The sequence below is a fragment of the Diceros bicornis genome, chromosome 21 (genome assembly GCF_020826845.1).
Source record: "Diceros bicornis minor isolate mBicDic1 chromosome 21, mDicBic1.mat.cur, whole genome shotgun sequence".
NCBI classification, from domain to species: Eukaryota; Metazoa; Chordata; class Mammalia; order Perissodactyla; family Rhinocerotidae; genus Diceros; species Diceros bicornis.
Window position 1 is genome coordinate 18844651 of NC_080760.1, and position 14696 is coordinate 18859346.

The 14696-nt window shown below is 34.9% G+C and overlaps 1 protein-coding gene across 1 annotated transcript in view; it reads right to left on the reverse strand.

The window, feature by feature from the left end:
- The window catches only part of RNF19A (ring finger protein 19A, RBR E3 ubiquitin protein ligase), a 54876-nt gene that overhangs the window by 20163 nt on the left and 20017 nt on the right, over positions 1-14696 (reverse strand). The window contains exon 2 of the mRNA XM_058564719.1: positions 8180-8947. Coding sequence (XP_058420702.1) covers positions 8180-8853 — 674 coding nt within the window. The 5' untranslated portion in view covers positions 8854-8947. The remainder of the gene's footprint in view (positions 1-8179; positions 8948-14696) is intronic.

Genomic DNA, 14696 nt, shown 5'->3' on the forward strand with positions numbered 1-14696 from the left:
ATGAAGTATAATTATCAGGGGCAAATTAACAGCTGACATGTACAGAAATTATCATTCCTGCATTATGATGTCAAACACTTAATATTTGATTGCTAATTTTAAAAAATTACTTTTTAAAATAAAATTATATTTATTCTTGTATCCCAGAAGGTTATCACACCATGATTGGTAATATGTGACTCTGACCTTGGAGGAACACTGATTTAACACCTGGCCACTTGGCATCTGGTGAAAATGTAGGTTTCGATGCATCTCAAAAATTAGGATATAATAATAAAAAGAGTTGTGACATTTAAATAAGATAATACGTGTGTGTGTATGTGGAGGGGGGGGCGAGGGAAAGCAGGGAGAAAGCAAAAGAGAGAATTAGTTCATGGCACATCCTATGTACTCAAACGTTAGAGATAAAGTACATCAAATTTGTTTTATGCTACTTCTCCATATTTTTTTAATGGAAAAGCTAAGATGTCCTATCCCAGAACCAAACATTCAAGTCCCATTCAATCTGTGCAAATTCCAAAGAAAAACACGATTATCTTCAATAATACTAACCAAATATTTTCATGAATGTGTATTTTGAAGACTGTAAAAGTTAGAGTAGTTTGTCCAGGAGATATTTCTTATGCTAACAATTATTAAGTGTTTACTATGTAAGTGTTCTGTGCTCATAAACATTCATTCCTAATAATAACTGTTAAGCACATTCTAAAGTATATCAAGGAATTAAATGTACCTAACATTCACATATTTTGAAAACAGAATGTTAGTCCTCTTGAAGGTGATTTTCATCGTGTGGGAGTCAAATTTATTTTGCATCGGAAAACAGCTCTCAAATTATAGTGGAAGCAAATGGTAAAACTAAATTAAATACAAAATACTTGCTTTAAAGAAAAATTTCAGTAGTCTCTCTGCTCTGGTGCATTAAGTGTTATTTGGGAAAAAGCAGGCTCAGTAGCAGGTCACAGAGATAACAATAATACTGGTTAACTAACCATCTCTGGCTTAATCTGTACCCAAACTTGGCTTAGGAGATAGCTCCACTTCCTTCTATGAGCCATTATTTAAATTAAGTCTTACTTTCCGTCTCTATTCTTCAGCTGAAAGCCTCTAGCTACTTGAAATGCTTAAACCTTCCTACTTAGCAGGAGTGGAAGAACAGGAAGAAAGTGAAGAAGATATAAAGGGAATGAAATAGGGCAGTCTTTGCAGGAATGTTTTCTGTTCACTGGATTTTTTTTTTTTTTTTGGTGAGGAAGATTAGCCCTGAGCTAACATCTGTGCCCATCTTCCTCTATTTGATATGTGGATGCCACCACAGCATGGCTTGATGAGCAGCGCATAGGTCCGCACCTGGGATCCGAACCTGTGAACCCCAGGCCACCAAAGCAAGCATGTGAAACTTAACCACTACACCACCAGGCCGGCCCCTGTTCATTGGATTATAAACAGGTGATCCATACTAAGAAAGTACTCAATGGTCAAGTTAGAAAAATGCTCAGCATAATTAAGAGTGCTTTTTTGTTTTTTTACCATATGATTTGCTAAAAGAATTTTTAACATACCAACGTTCAGTAATTAGCAAGCACTATTTCCTGAATTATTTGACCATGACATCTATTTCCTGGGAGAGTTTCACAGTACTAGAGTTCCGCAAATTACACTATTGGTAACACTGAGGAAGTAGGGATACCAGCTAGGGTAGTATATTCTGCATTGAGCAAATTCCTTATGAAGGAACAGTAGGAAGAGCAAACTATACCTAACATGAAATGAAATCTTAAGAAAGATATAAAAATAAAAATTTTAATTAAAAAATGAGAAAAAAGAATGAAGAAAGATTATCCAGGAGTCCAAGAAAACTTTTTTTCAAAAGCACAAAACTTTAACAAAACCTTTAAAGAACAAAGGAAATATAATCAGAAATACCAAAATTATTTGATCCGCTTAGGGGGAAAAGTCAAGTTTTGTATCAAAACTAACAGGCTCATATTGCCACTTGCAAGAAGTAACTACTATTTCAGCGGAAAAGGAGTGACTGACTTGATTAAATATACTTGGGAGAAGATCTAGCAAAGTGAGGCTCATCTCCTGGTTTCCTCTTTCAGGATCTGCCTTCCTACAGAGGAAGCATTCTGTTCTGCTTTCCACTACGTGCTGCAGAGGAGGCCTACAGTTGTCGAGAACTGCCCAGACTATTTGGAGACATCTGTCTAATTCAGGGGTAAAGTGTTAGCTAGCTGTTTTGGCTGCATATCTAAAGCCACATTCTTTAGTTGACTAATTAGTAAGAGAAAGCTGACATGTCCCCTGTGTCTTATATATCAACTTGGTTCTTAACGAGGGTGTGAGGGGAATAATGTTATTTTTATTGATTCCCTAAAACTCCACCAAATATCTTAGAATCAATTAACAATGTTTGGTGTAGCAGTAGTATATATTGAATTACTTGGTGTTAAAATATATCTAAATTAATTTTATGGTTAGGAGGAATAAATTAAAAAGAGCAAACTCTCAGCTAAAGCTATTAACTCTTAGAATACTCTTATGAATGTCTATTCTAACATACAATTTATCACTAGTTATGAATTACAACTTCCCTTGAAACATAATTTATTCATTATGGCTCCCTAAACACAAATCCTGCTGTTTTCGAAAGTCACATGTACTTGTTTCCTCCAGAGAAAATCAAAGTTGAGACTCTTCTTTGTATAAAATTTCTAAAAGGCCAGCCTACAAAAGTATTTCCAGCATGTCAAAAGATGGTCAAGTTATGGCTAAAACTCTTCTTTGTATGATGGGAATGAGAGTCACATAGATATTAACTAGAATTCTAAAAATATATATTCTTTAGTCCCTAAGACTAGGCCCCATTTGTTTTACCCATTATGAACAGTATCCTCCACCAGAATAAGTTATTATTTAGAGCAATTTAAATGTCAGCAAATCAGCTTGAAGCTACACAAACCTGATTACAGTTGATCACATTGTTTTAAAATGATTTATTAACTGTTTATAAGTTATATGAGTTATGTAGTGGCACACAGATTGGTTCATTCAACAATTCTTATTGAGCATGGGGTTAACCTATGGTTATAAAGAAAAAACAAATACTTTTTTTTGCCGTTGAGGGGCTCACAGACATTAAATAATCCATTATATTCTAATATAGTAAATGTTCATGTACATTCAAAGCTTCCCAGCAAAGTCAGAAGCACTCACATGAGATGGCAGGGACAATATGTGCTTGTAGAAGGGTGGTCTTAGCTAACTGATACAAGTAATGACAGAAACTAAAATGGCAACTTTTTGCTATCTGGCTGGACAAAGTACAAACTAGGCCTCCTAGGCAGAAGGTAATCAGATATTTTTTTTTTTTTTTTTGTGAGGAGATCAGCCCTGTGCTAACATCTGCCAATCCTCCTCTTTTTTTTTTTTTTTTGCTGAGGAAGATGGCTCTGGGCTAACATCCGTGCCCATCTTCCTCCACTTTATATGGGACGCCGCCACAGCATGGCTTGGCAAGCAGTGCGTCGGTGCGCACCCGGGATCCGAACCAGCGAACCCCGGGCCGCCGCAGCGGAGCGCTCGCACTTAACTGCTTGCGCCACGGGGCCAATCAGATATTTTTATTCAAGACAGGTTCTATGCTTCCCCTCCTACTTGTCCCTCACCCTAATTCTTCTCCCCATCCATGGCCAGTTTTTTCTCTGAATCTGTGTAGACTGGCATGTTCTAGAAGCAATCTAGCTAACTTTACCCTCGTTAAATTACAGCATACAAGTATGGCGTCCTAGGCCCCTTCTCAAGAGGGGTTTTTAGAAATACTGTCTTTTAAACAAGTTTAATCTGCCCTGGCCCTCAGAAGAGTGGAAAGAATATTAGGTTAGAAATCCTGAGAGATCTCAAACAGAAACCAGGTCATCAGGTTTTCTTTCCACTCTGAGCTAAGGCAATATTTCTCAAAATTTGTTAAACTACATGTTTAAGTAAAACTGATGTCAGACACAAAAAATAGCCATAATGCATAAATATCAAGTGCAAAAGTAAAAATTTATAATTTCACATCTAGCATTTCTGGAAAAAAGTCTTTCAAGTGTGTTGTACAATGAAAGGGGTTAAAATACTACATACATGCCTGTGGTACATACTGTTGGTTAAGCATTTCTATGCATAACTGTGAAAGAGATATTTACCAGTATTTCTTACGCCAGATTTAAAAAATAAATGGAGTTTAAATAAAAAACATCCCTCTACAGATCCAAAGATTTTAATAAGTTTCAAGAGGGCAGGGATCTTCATCTTTTGTTCATTATTTAAATCTCCAGTATCTGGCACATAGGTGCATTAAATATTTGAATGACTTGTTTTAAAAAAATAAAAACGAAACCAGAAATGGAGATGAGGAATGATAAATAAGAGCTATGAAAAGCTTCCTGCGTGCTAGGAATTATGTTAGTAACAACATTAAATATGTATGTTCATCCTTGTAACAACATGATAGGACAGAGATTAAAAATCAGGTCTGTACATGCTCATGGTAAGTAAAATTGTAACTTTTAATGAGAGCTTATGTAGAATTCTATGTTTTCAAAGTATACATAAATTTTATGTTACTTGGTGATGTTTTCTACATAACACAACCATAAAACCTACAACATAATCAAGTATATGAAATATGCTCTTAATCTAGAGAGGCTACATTAAGTCAAATATAAATGAAAATATATAAATAAGAGTAATTAATCTCCATGACATGTTTTCTTTGTTCTCTGTAGCTAAGACTACTGACAACTACCAAAACCAAAAATTAATTTATAGCCAAATTAATCAAGGCCAATTCTTTGTAAAACTTATGTAACAATCAAGTCATTATTTTCATAATAACAGAATCTATTAAAGTAGGTGTTTCTATTATTTTATATTTTACAATGAGTTAACATTTGTCTTCCCCAAAATATTTAGAATAGTAAACTATTTTACTTTTTAACAATGAGGTCTCAATGAGAAGAAAATGCACAGAAATATCCCAAAGTCTGAGTTTATGAAAAATTTTAAAATTTTACTGAGAAATGTCATACATATGAAAGGATTTATAAAGAACAATAAAACGAACACCGCTCTATCTACCACAGGTTAAGAACAGTATCAGCAGGGTGATCATATAATTCACAACCTAAACTGGAACACTTGAGAAAGAAAGGTAATGCTATTAAAAACTACACCAGTACAATAAGCATGAACTGGAACTATCGTGGGCAAGTCAGAACCTAAGGTTACCTCTTTTACCAGTGGCTTTAGAAGTTCCTTGATTGCTCCTCAAAGTTCACATCCCTTCCTCTTCCTCTCAAGAGGTAACCACGGAACTAAATGTATTTATTCACTTCACTGTTAAGGAACATTTGTTTTTTTCTTGTTTGTTCGCTATTGTGAACAATCTTAAACATGTCCCCTTACTAGATATCTCCTGGCACACAAAAGTTTCTCTAAGGTATTCAACTTGGAGTGGATATTCTAAGTTATAAGGTGATCATGTGTTCAATTTTAATAAATAATATGGCAGTAGGTAAGCTAATCATCACCTATATTTTCTTTTAGTTTAATTTTTTTCCTTTTATTTATATAATTTACCTCTGTTACCTGTTTTGATGTGTTATGTGTGGGGACAATCTAATTTTTTCCCTCGAATAGCTAATTTTCACAATTCTATATGTTGAATAAGCAACTCTTTCCCAGTTGGTTTGGCATGCTTCCCCAAAAATCAAGTTCTCATACAAACTAGAATCTGTGTCAGCCCTATCTATTGTGTTTATTAGGTTGATAGTGTTGATATCACCCATTATGACGACATGATCAATCAACTCAACACAAGACAATATGCCTACTTAGTGACTAGAAAGCTTGTGCACCTGGATTTATGGCCTCAATCTCTCCTGGCCACAAATTTTGACACTTAAGCCGCCCTTTTAATTTGTTCCATTATTTTCAGATTTTTTCTTTTAAAACTATTGAACACTTAAAGGAATTCGTGAAGTACCTCTTACCCTGGGGTTCCATGAAAGACAGTTAGAAAATCACACTCCTTCTCCAGATAAAAAGCAATATAGAGGCATATTCCTCACTATCTGAACTCTCTCTATAGGAGAATTTGCTACAACGACTTGCAAAACGTTTTTTTTTTAAACCTAAAAATCGCTATCCAACTTGAAATCTACTCTATATGAATGTGCACACTTGTACCAGTGAACATGTTGTACAGGAGTCCATGGGATCAAGAGTGATACAATCATATCAAAGCTGTTTTCCTGACAGGATACTGTCTCCTGCTCAAGTTATTTAAAAGTATTGTTCACTATCCCCATTTTCTTCCCATCTTTTTCTTAAGAGCTTAGCCCTTCATGGATCCCAGTGTTTGCTTCTGCCATACACCTGGAAGAACAGCCAACCTTGGCCCAGTTCAGATAGTATCTTTAACATAATATTTTGTTATTTATGTTATAGTACAAGCTCCCTGAAGCATAGGGGAGCATAAATCAAACTTGTTACTGAATAGTATCTCTGAGTGCTTCACACAACTAAGGAATTCGTAAAATGTTAAATAATTAGGTAATATTTTTAATGCTTTATATTACACAGAAATCCTTGCTAGATAGTTAAGTGCAAGTGACACCTCGGAAAACTGTTTGAGATTTGCAGAGGCTGGAAACATATTATTACTTTTCTCACTTAAAATTATGGAATATAGGCTAGATGCAATCTGAAAATTTGTTTCTCAAGAATCTTTTAATAATAGATTTGATTTGGATGGTGAGTCCTGAAATTGTCATTTGATAAATTAAACTCACATTCTAGCCTTGTCTCTGATTATACCCAGATAATCTTGGAAATTCTGGGTTTCCCAAACTCTTACTTATAGATAATCTCTGGTTTACTAATGGTACGCTAAATCACGTCCAGTGTTTATGGCTTTCATTATTTTTTTTTTTTTTTTGCTGAGGAAGATTTGCCTTGAGCTAACATCTATTGCCAATCTTCCTCTATCTTGTATGTGGAGCCACCATCACAGCATGGCCACTGATACCCGAGTGGTGTAGGTCCACACCCGGGAACCGAACCCAGGCCACCGAAGTGGAGCGTACCGAACTTAACCTCTAGGCCACTGGGGCTGGCCCTGGCTTTTGTTCTTCTTGAAGAATATATGACTGTTTCTTCCTGGTTCTGACAACCATACATAGTAAATGCTCTTTAAATAGGGGTTGCTGTTAACATGATAATCAAATATATAAGCAAAATTATTTTATTTTAAATGTTGGGAAAATGATATTTGTAATTCAAAAACTTGAGGCAGGGGCCGGCCCCGTGGCTTAGTGGTTAAGTGCACGCGCTCCGCTACTGGCGGCCCGGGTTTGGATCCCGGGCGCGGACCAACGCACCGCTTCTCCGGCCATGCTGAGGCCGCGTCCCACATACAGCAACTAGAAGGACGTGCAACTATGACATACAACTATCTACTGGGGCTTTGGGGAGAAAAAAAGGAGGAGGATTGGCAATAGATGTTAGCTCAGAGCCGGTCTTCCTCAGCAAAAAGAGGAGGATTAGCATGGATGTTAGCTCAGGGCTGATCTTCTTCACAAAAACAAAAAACAAAAAACAAAAAAAAAAAAACTTGAGGCATATGAAGTACTACAGAACCCCTAGATCTTGAGACTAGCAAATACTTATTATGTTTACTAACATGAACACATCACACTGTGGCACATATTAAGGTGCCTTTCAAAAGGGGCATTTAAGTTTAAACAAATGACCCCCCCCACCAAAAACAAACAAAACTCCTGACCATTTCATCTGTTATACCAAAACAAAAATTATCCCAATGGATGGAGAAAATCAGTTTTGCCCACAACTAGATCCTGTACTCTACCATCTTAGCCCTTTCTTCTGAAAACGCTCTGAAGTGAATATGTGATGCAGAGACAAGATAAAAATGAGTAAAGTAAGATTCCTGTCTTTAACATCTAACATTGTGCCTGACACATGGTATGCACTCAGTACATGTTTGTCTATTGAATGAATGAATTACCTGGCATGTTAAGATTTTTCTTTTGAGTAATAGTCAGCAAACTCTTATTTTATCCACAGAGAAAAGAATTAAGTTAAGAAAAATCAGACAAAATCTTCTTACCCACAGTCTGGAGCTGGACACCACCTACAATCAGGATCTGCAACAAGCCACCGCCTAAGCATAAATTCTTCATATTTTTCCATCAAGACATCATCACTTAATATCAAGCGAATATCATGGGGATTAAACCGTTCAGTACATTCTGGGCAACTGATGTTAACTCTGCTTTCAGAAATTTCTATCCTTAGATATTGTCGTAAGCAATCCACACAAGATCTATGATGACAAGTCATTATCTCAGGAAATCTGTCTTTAGAATGCCTCAAAAGGCACAAAGGGCACTCTATAAAGTCTCCAATTTGTTTGCTGATGGAAGTTAATCCATTGTCAGAGGAGGTATTTGTAGAGAAAATGGAGTTCTTATCAGCACACATTTCAGAATGTATACTTTCAATACTCGCAATTCCATCCACCCCGCCATTTAGCTCCCTTGATTTACGTTTGTTATCCTTTTTCCTCCGAAACAGAGAGCCTATTGAAATTCTTCTTTTTTTGGGTGCCTTTTTAACTGAAGGCAAGCTCACAGATGAAGCAGAAGACTGAAGATCTCGATCTGAACCCATTTGCCGATGTAAACTCATGTCTAAAATGTTCATCAGAATTGAGTCAGGGTCTGTGTTTACACACAGCCCTTCATTATATTTAGCGATGAAACCTATTTCTTGTTCTTGCATTCAGATTAAGTCATGATGTAAGAAAATCCTACTTGGTTCCTTCAGAGAATTCTTGAAAAAGTTCAATTTATAGAAGACTGTTATCATAGATGTTCTGAAACAAAACAAAATACCAAGATCATTTAATTGTATTCTTAGTCTGCATGTTTTTTAATAAATTTACAAACTCATTATGAAACTTCAAACAAGTATGTTCTTTAATCACGAGGGTTTCTTTTTTTTTTAAATAAGGCCAATTTATTGAGTAGTCTACAAGAGAATATAAAACCAATGCTGAAATAACAACAAGGACATTCTTTAACTCTTTAATCTCAATAAAAGACTCTAGATTTGAGCTGACCTTATTAGTATTAAAATCTTATACAAAACTTCTGATCATTATTACTCAGATCTCATTGATTCCCCATTGCTTTTAGTTTTTTAACTGACAATAAAATGTACATGCAAATACAATGGGCTAAGTATAGTTTACACAATCTTGAAGAAGAACAAAGTATGTGGGGGGGGGTACTCTTACACTGCCAGATATAATAACTTATTATAAAGTTACACTAATTATGAAGACAGTGTGGTACATCACAAGGATGGATACAAAGACCAATCAAACCAAACACAGGCCAGAAAAAAAGTCCCACATATACATGGATACTTGATTTATGTCAAAGGTGACATTGCTGAACACTAAGAATGGCCTTTTCAAAAACAAAACAAAACAACATAGTACTGTTTCACTGGTTACCATTGAGAAGAGAAAAGGCACATAAAAATTTACACTCCATGCAGAAAAATCAATTCTAGATGGTTCATAGATCTAAATACAAAAAGTAAAATCATAAAACTTCTAGGAGTCAATAGAAGAGAATATTTCAACGAAAAGATTTCTTAAAGAACATACAAAAGTACTTACCATAAAAGAAAAGATTGATAAATTGGATTACAATAAAATCAAGAGACAGTATTAAGGGAGTGGGGGAAGACATTTGCCACACATAACTAATAAAGGACTAGTATCCAGAATATGGAAAGAACAGTTACAAATCAATAGACAAGGCAGACAATCCAATAGAAAAATGGACAAGGGACTTAACAGGCATTTCACAAAAGGATATGCAAAAGTGCTCAACATCATTTGTCATCAGGGAAATACACATTAAAGCCACAATGGGAGATCACTACACACCCAGCAGGATGTTTAAAATTCAGACAGACATTTCCAAGTGTCAGCAAAGATGTGGACTGCTGGTGAAAGTGTAAAATGGTACAACTGCTTTGGAAAACTTTAAAGAGTATCTATCAAATTTGAACATAGATATTCTACTACCCAATTATACTCCTAGAAATGAGTGCAAAAAAGAAATGAATGCACACACACATCAAAAGATATGTATACCAATATTCATAGCAGCATTAGCTATAATAAGCTAAAAAACCAGATACAATCCACATTTTCATCAATAGTAGAATGGATAGATTGTGGTATATTCACACTCTAGCATACCAGAAAGCAATGAAAATGAACACAATAGTGCCATACACAAAATAAGAAGGAATCTCACACAAAAGAATGTGTACCATATAATTCCATTTAAATAAAGGTCAAAAACAGGCAGAACTAAACTATGATGTTAAAAGTCAGGATTGTAGCTACCTTTCAGAGGAGGCACAAAGGGAACTTTGACCTGTGCAGTGGTTACAAATGTATGGTCACTTTGTGATAAATCATTAACCTACAAACTCATGATTAATGCACTTTTCTGGGTGACTGTTATACCACAATTAAACTCAAAAAAAAAAAAGCTTCCTGAGCTGATAGCCACACACATCCTTGAGAAAGTCATCGATTTCCCAACACAAAATCTAGAAAAACATTTCACTCAGGCAAACTTTATTCATGTCCATCAGTTTATATTTTCCCATTATTTGCAGCATTATCCCTTAATTCTGATGAAAAAATAGAACATTACGGTAGGTTTTACTAAAATTTTCTCCATATTTTCTTCTTTATATGTTTTTATTTTCTCTTGCATCTCAAAATGCTTTCTGTATTCTAGCATTCAATATATGTATCATAGAACAGAAGTGTAAATGGAATGCATTTTGAGGATCTTGTCCTAAGAATTTACCACTTAAAATATTAAACCAGGGGGCTGGCCCAGTGGCGTAGTGATTAAGTTCAGTGTGCTCCACCTCTGCAGCCCAGGTTTGTGGGTTCGGATCCCGGGCGTGGACCTACACCACTCATCAAGCTATGCTGTGGTGGTCACCTACATACAAAATAGAGGAATATGGGCACAGATGTTAGCTCAAGGCCACTCTTCCTCAAGCAAAAAGAGGAAGAAAGTTAGCTCAGGGCCAATCTTCCTTGCCAAAAAAAAAAAAAAATTAAACCAGTGGTACTTAATCAGTATCACCTGGGGAATTTTTAAAACTACGCACTTTCAGAAATTTGATAGCCATGTAATTTATTATCCAAATGAGAACCTTATAAGAGTGAATGGAGGTGCTATTAATATTTAAACCAGGATAACAGGGGGAAACTGGAACATATGGTCATCCTATTTATGAAGCCTTTCTAAAACATTGTGCAAATACACAAATATGCCTCAAAGGAAAATAAACAAATTTGAATACTAAAAATTTAATATTTCTGTATGGTAAAAAATACTATAAAATAGAAAGACATTTTAATTTCTTATAAAATTAGGACACATATAACAATGAACAAATTTCCTTACAATACAAACAGCTTTTACACATTAATAAGAAAAAGATGTACAACCTAATAGCAAAATGAGCAAATATACAAGGAGTAAGTTTGGAGAAAAAGAATTACAAAAATTAAGAAGATAGGAAACAGTATTCAACAACAACCACAACTAAAGAAATGAAAATTCAAACATTAGATATCATCCTTGTGCACACTGAACTGACAAACGTTGTAAAGGGTTGGTGAGTGTGTACTGAAGGAAGCAACTCACAGACTATTGGGAGGAGTGCAAATCAGCACAATTTTTGGGAACCAATTTGGCAATATCTATTAAACTTCAAGATGGAAATATTCTTTGACTAGCAACCCTACATGTAAAATTTATCCTTCAGAAAAATCTAAGGACACAGTGTGCAAAGACATATTGTGCAAAGAAATTCACTGCAGCCTAGTTGATAGAAGCAAACAAAACAAAATGAGACAAAAAGAACCTCACACAAAACCTGGAAATAACTTAAGTGTCCATTAGGGGACTGGTAAAAATAAAAGAACCAACCACAATTTATGTGTAATGATCTGGAAAGATCTCGCTATACAATGCTGAGTGAACAATAATAATTGCAAAATAGTATGTACAGTATGAGCATATTTGTGGAAAAACCATACCCACACAGGCTTATATATACATACACAATTTCTGGGAAAATGTTAAGAAACCATTAACAATGGTTACCTTGGGGAGTACAATCTTTAGTATTCACTTTCTGCATAGTATTGTATCATGAGCATTTATTACTTACAGTTAAAAAGAAAAACTTAATTGAACCCCACAAACAACAACAAAAAACATATTCTGCCCTACAGCTACCCAGTCAAAATGAGGATGGGGTCCAGAGCTTGTATATTTTGAAAATGTTTCTCAGTAATTTAGTTGCACACTCTGGTTAAGAACCACCAATACTAGAGACTTTGCTAACACTCTCACTTAAAAACAGAATTCCATAAGCTTGGCCTCCAAAACATGACTCCTCGTTTTTCATAACTTTAGGTACTAAAAATAAAAGTTCCATACAAAAAAAAACAAAAACACTTCAGTTTATAGTCATTGTCAGCCTACAGGGTTAGAGTGAGGTACCCATTAACAATCTATGGTATAGAGACGATACGAGAGACTTATAAAAAAAATCCACATAATTTAACAACTATCCTTCTTTAGAAATAATCCACGAAGGTGTCTATAACCATGAGACTGAAGAGTATTGGGAATGCCTCCAATCAAGGGGACTTTGGCCAATTTCAGAGTTGAAAGCTAGCCCAGCATGTGCTAAACCCTGAGGTTATCACCATAAATAAGATAGACATGGTCTCATCCTCAGTGTGATAGATCTGAGGAAGAAACATATATCATAAAACCAATAATTATAAATCTATATACATTAAATTTCTGTCTGTTACTACACCTCTCAAAAACAGCTGAGTAAATTTTCACCAAATTTAGAGGGCGTCTTTGAGCACAAGAGGCCTTATACAACAGCAGATTCAGAAGATATAGTCAATATTTCATCCCACCACCCCAGAAGTATAGGCATATCCATCCCTCCTTCTCCTCTTCTCAGCGATCTACAATTTACAAGTTTTAGCCATATTCATTTTTTCACTATTCTAACTTTGCAGATAGAAAACCAGAGACTCAGAGTATTAAGAACTAAACCTAATTATTTTACTGGTATATGAAATCAAGATTCTATGGGTTACCCATAACAAAGAATTTTTAATCAAACTGTTTATTTGCATAAACATTTAGAAATTAGTAAACTAACCTGGATTTCTAAGGCTATACCCTAAACCACTAAAAAAAATGAGTACTACAGAAATTCTGCCAATTTGAACAGATAACAAAATGTGTGAAATTAAAAAAAAATTTCAGTGATTCAGGAACTTTACTTATTTTAGGAAAAAGTTGACTTCATTCTCCAGTGGAAAAGAAAAATCTATTATTTGCATCATTTAATATAGTACTATTCTTTTTGAACTTTTTTTCAAGTAAACTATCAACTGTATGAATCTGTTACATATCATTATGCTATGTTCTGCCTCAGAAATGAGCACACATTAAGACAAAAATATTATTTGAGTTTTAAAACAAACAGTTGGGTTACTGGTTGGAAAAAGGGAAAAAATATGTTGTATATAATTACCCACCACTACACATTAAAGTTTTAAAAGTGCTTTTTATCAGTGTCTTGATTTAAACCTCATTGTTCTATGGAATGGGTATTATTATCCTTATTTGATAGAGGAGAAAACTGAAGCTCAGAAAGGATAAATACTGCACAGTTTGTAAATGATAGGGTTAGGGGTCAAATTCAGGTCTTCTGATATCTCAGCCTCAGTACCATCATCTATCTGCAGTTGCTTGCATGAAACAACTTCTCTAGTCACTATCAGGATATCAAAAATTATCTCAGAAAATGAAAGACACCTATATCCTGCAAATCATCTAAGACTGGTCTTAACTATCCCTCAACTTTATGCTTCACTCAAGCCATTCCCCATCTGAAATGCCACTCCTTTCTCTCTCCTCCTTACCAAATTGTACTCAACTTTTATAACTCAGATAAAATTTCATTTTGTTCTTCTTTCCTGATTACCTTCAGCTTTTTAATAAGGTTTTTAAGGTAAAGCTTTAATATTTGTGATTTCTTTAATACAACACAGAGTCAAGATGGTGTCATGAACATAAACATCGTGAACAAATACCAAATGAGTACTTCTTAAAATGACACAAAGTGATGATACTATTCCATAACCACAAGAAAACATCAGTCTTATTATCTCATTGTCATACTTCCTAGGCATATACATGCTCTATTTATTTAAAAAATCCAATTAGTTCATACTAGGTCTACAAAGACAAATATGAGGTCTACTGGATTAAATACAGTATAAATCATATACAAAAATCTAGATGTTCACATGGTATAATAGAATAATTCATACCATTTCAGAGCAGGAACAGATAATGAGAGGCAGTAAATGTACTTAACGACATAATTTGAAATATCCCCAACTCCTAATAATCCCCAACCTTGGAAGCTCTTTAAATTGATTTACTATCCCAAGGATTTGTCAAACT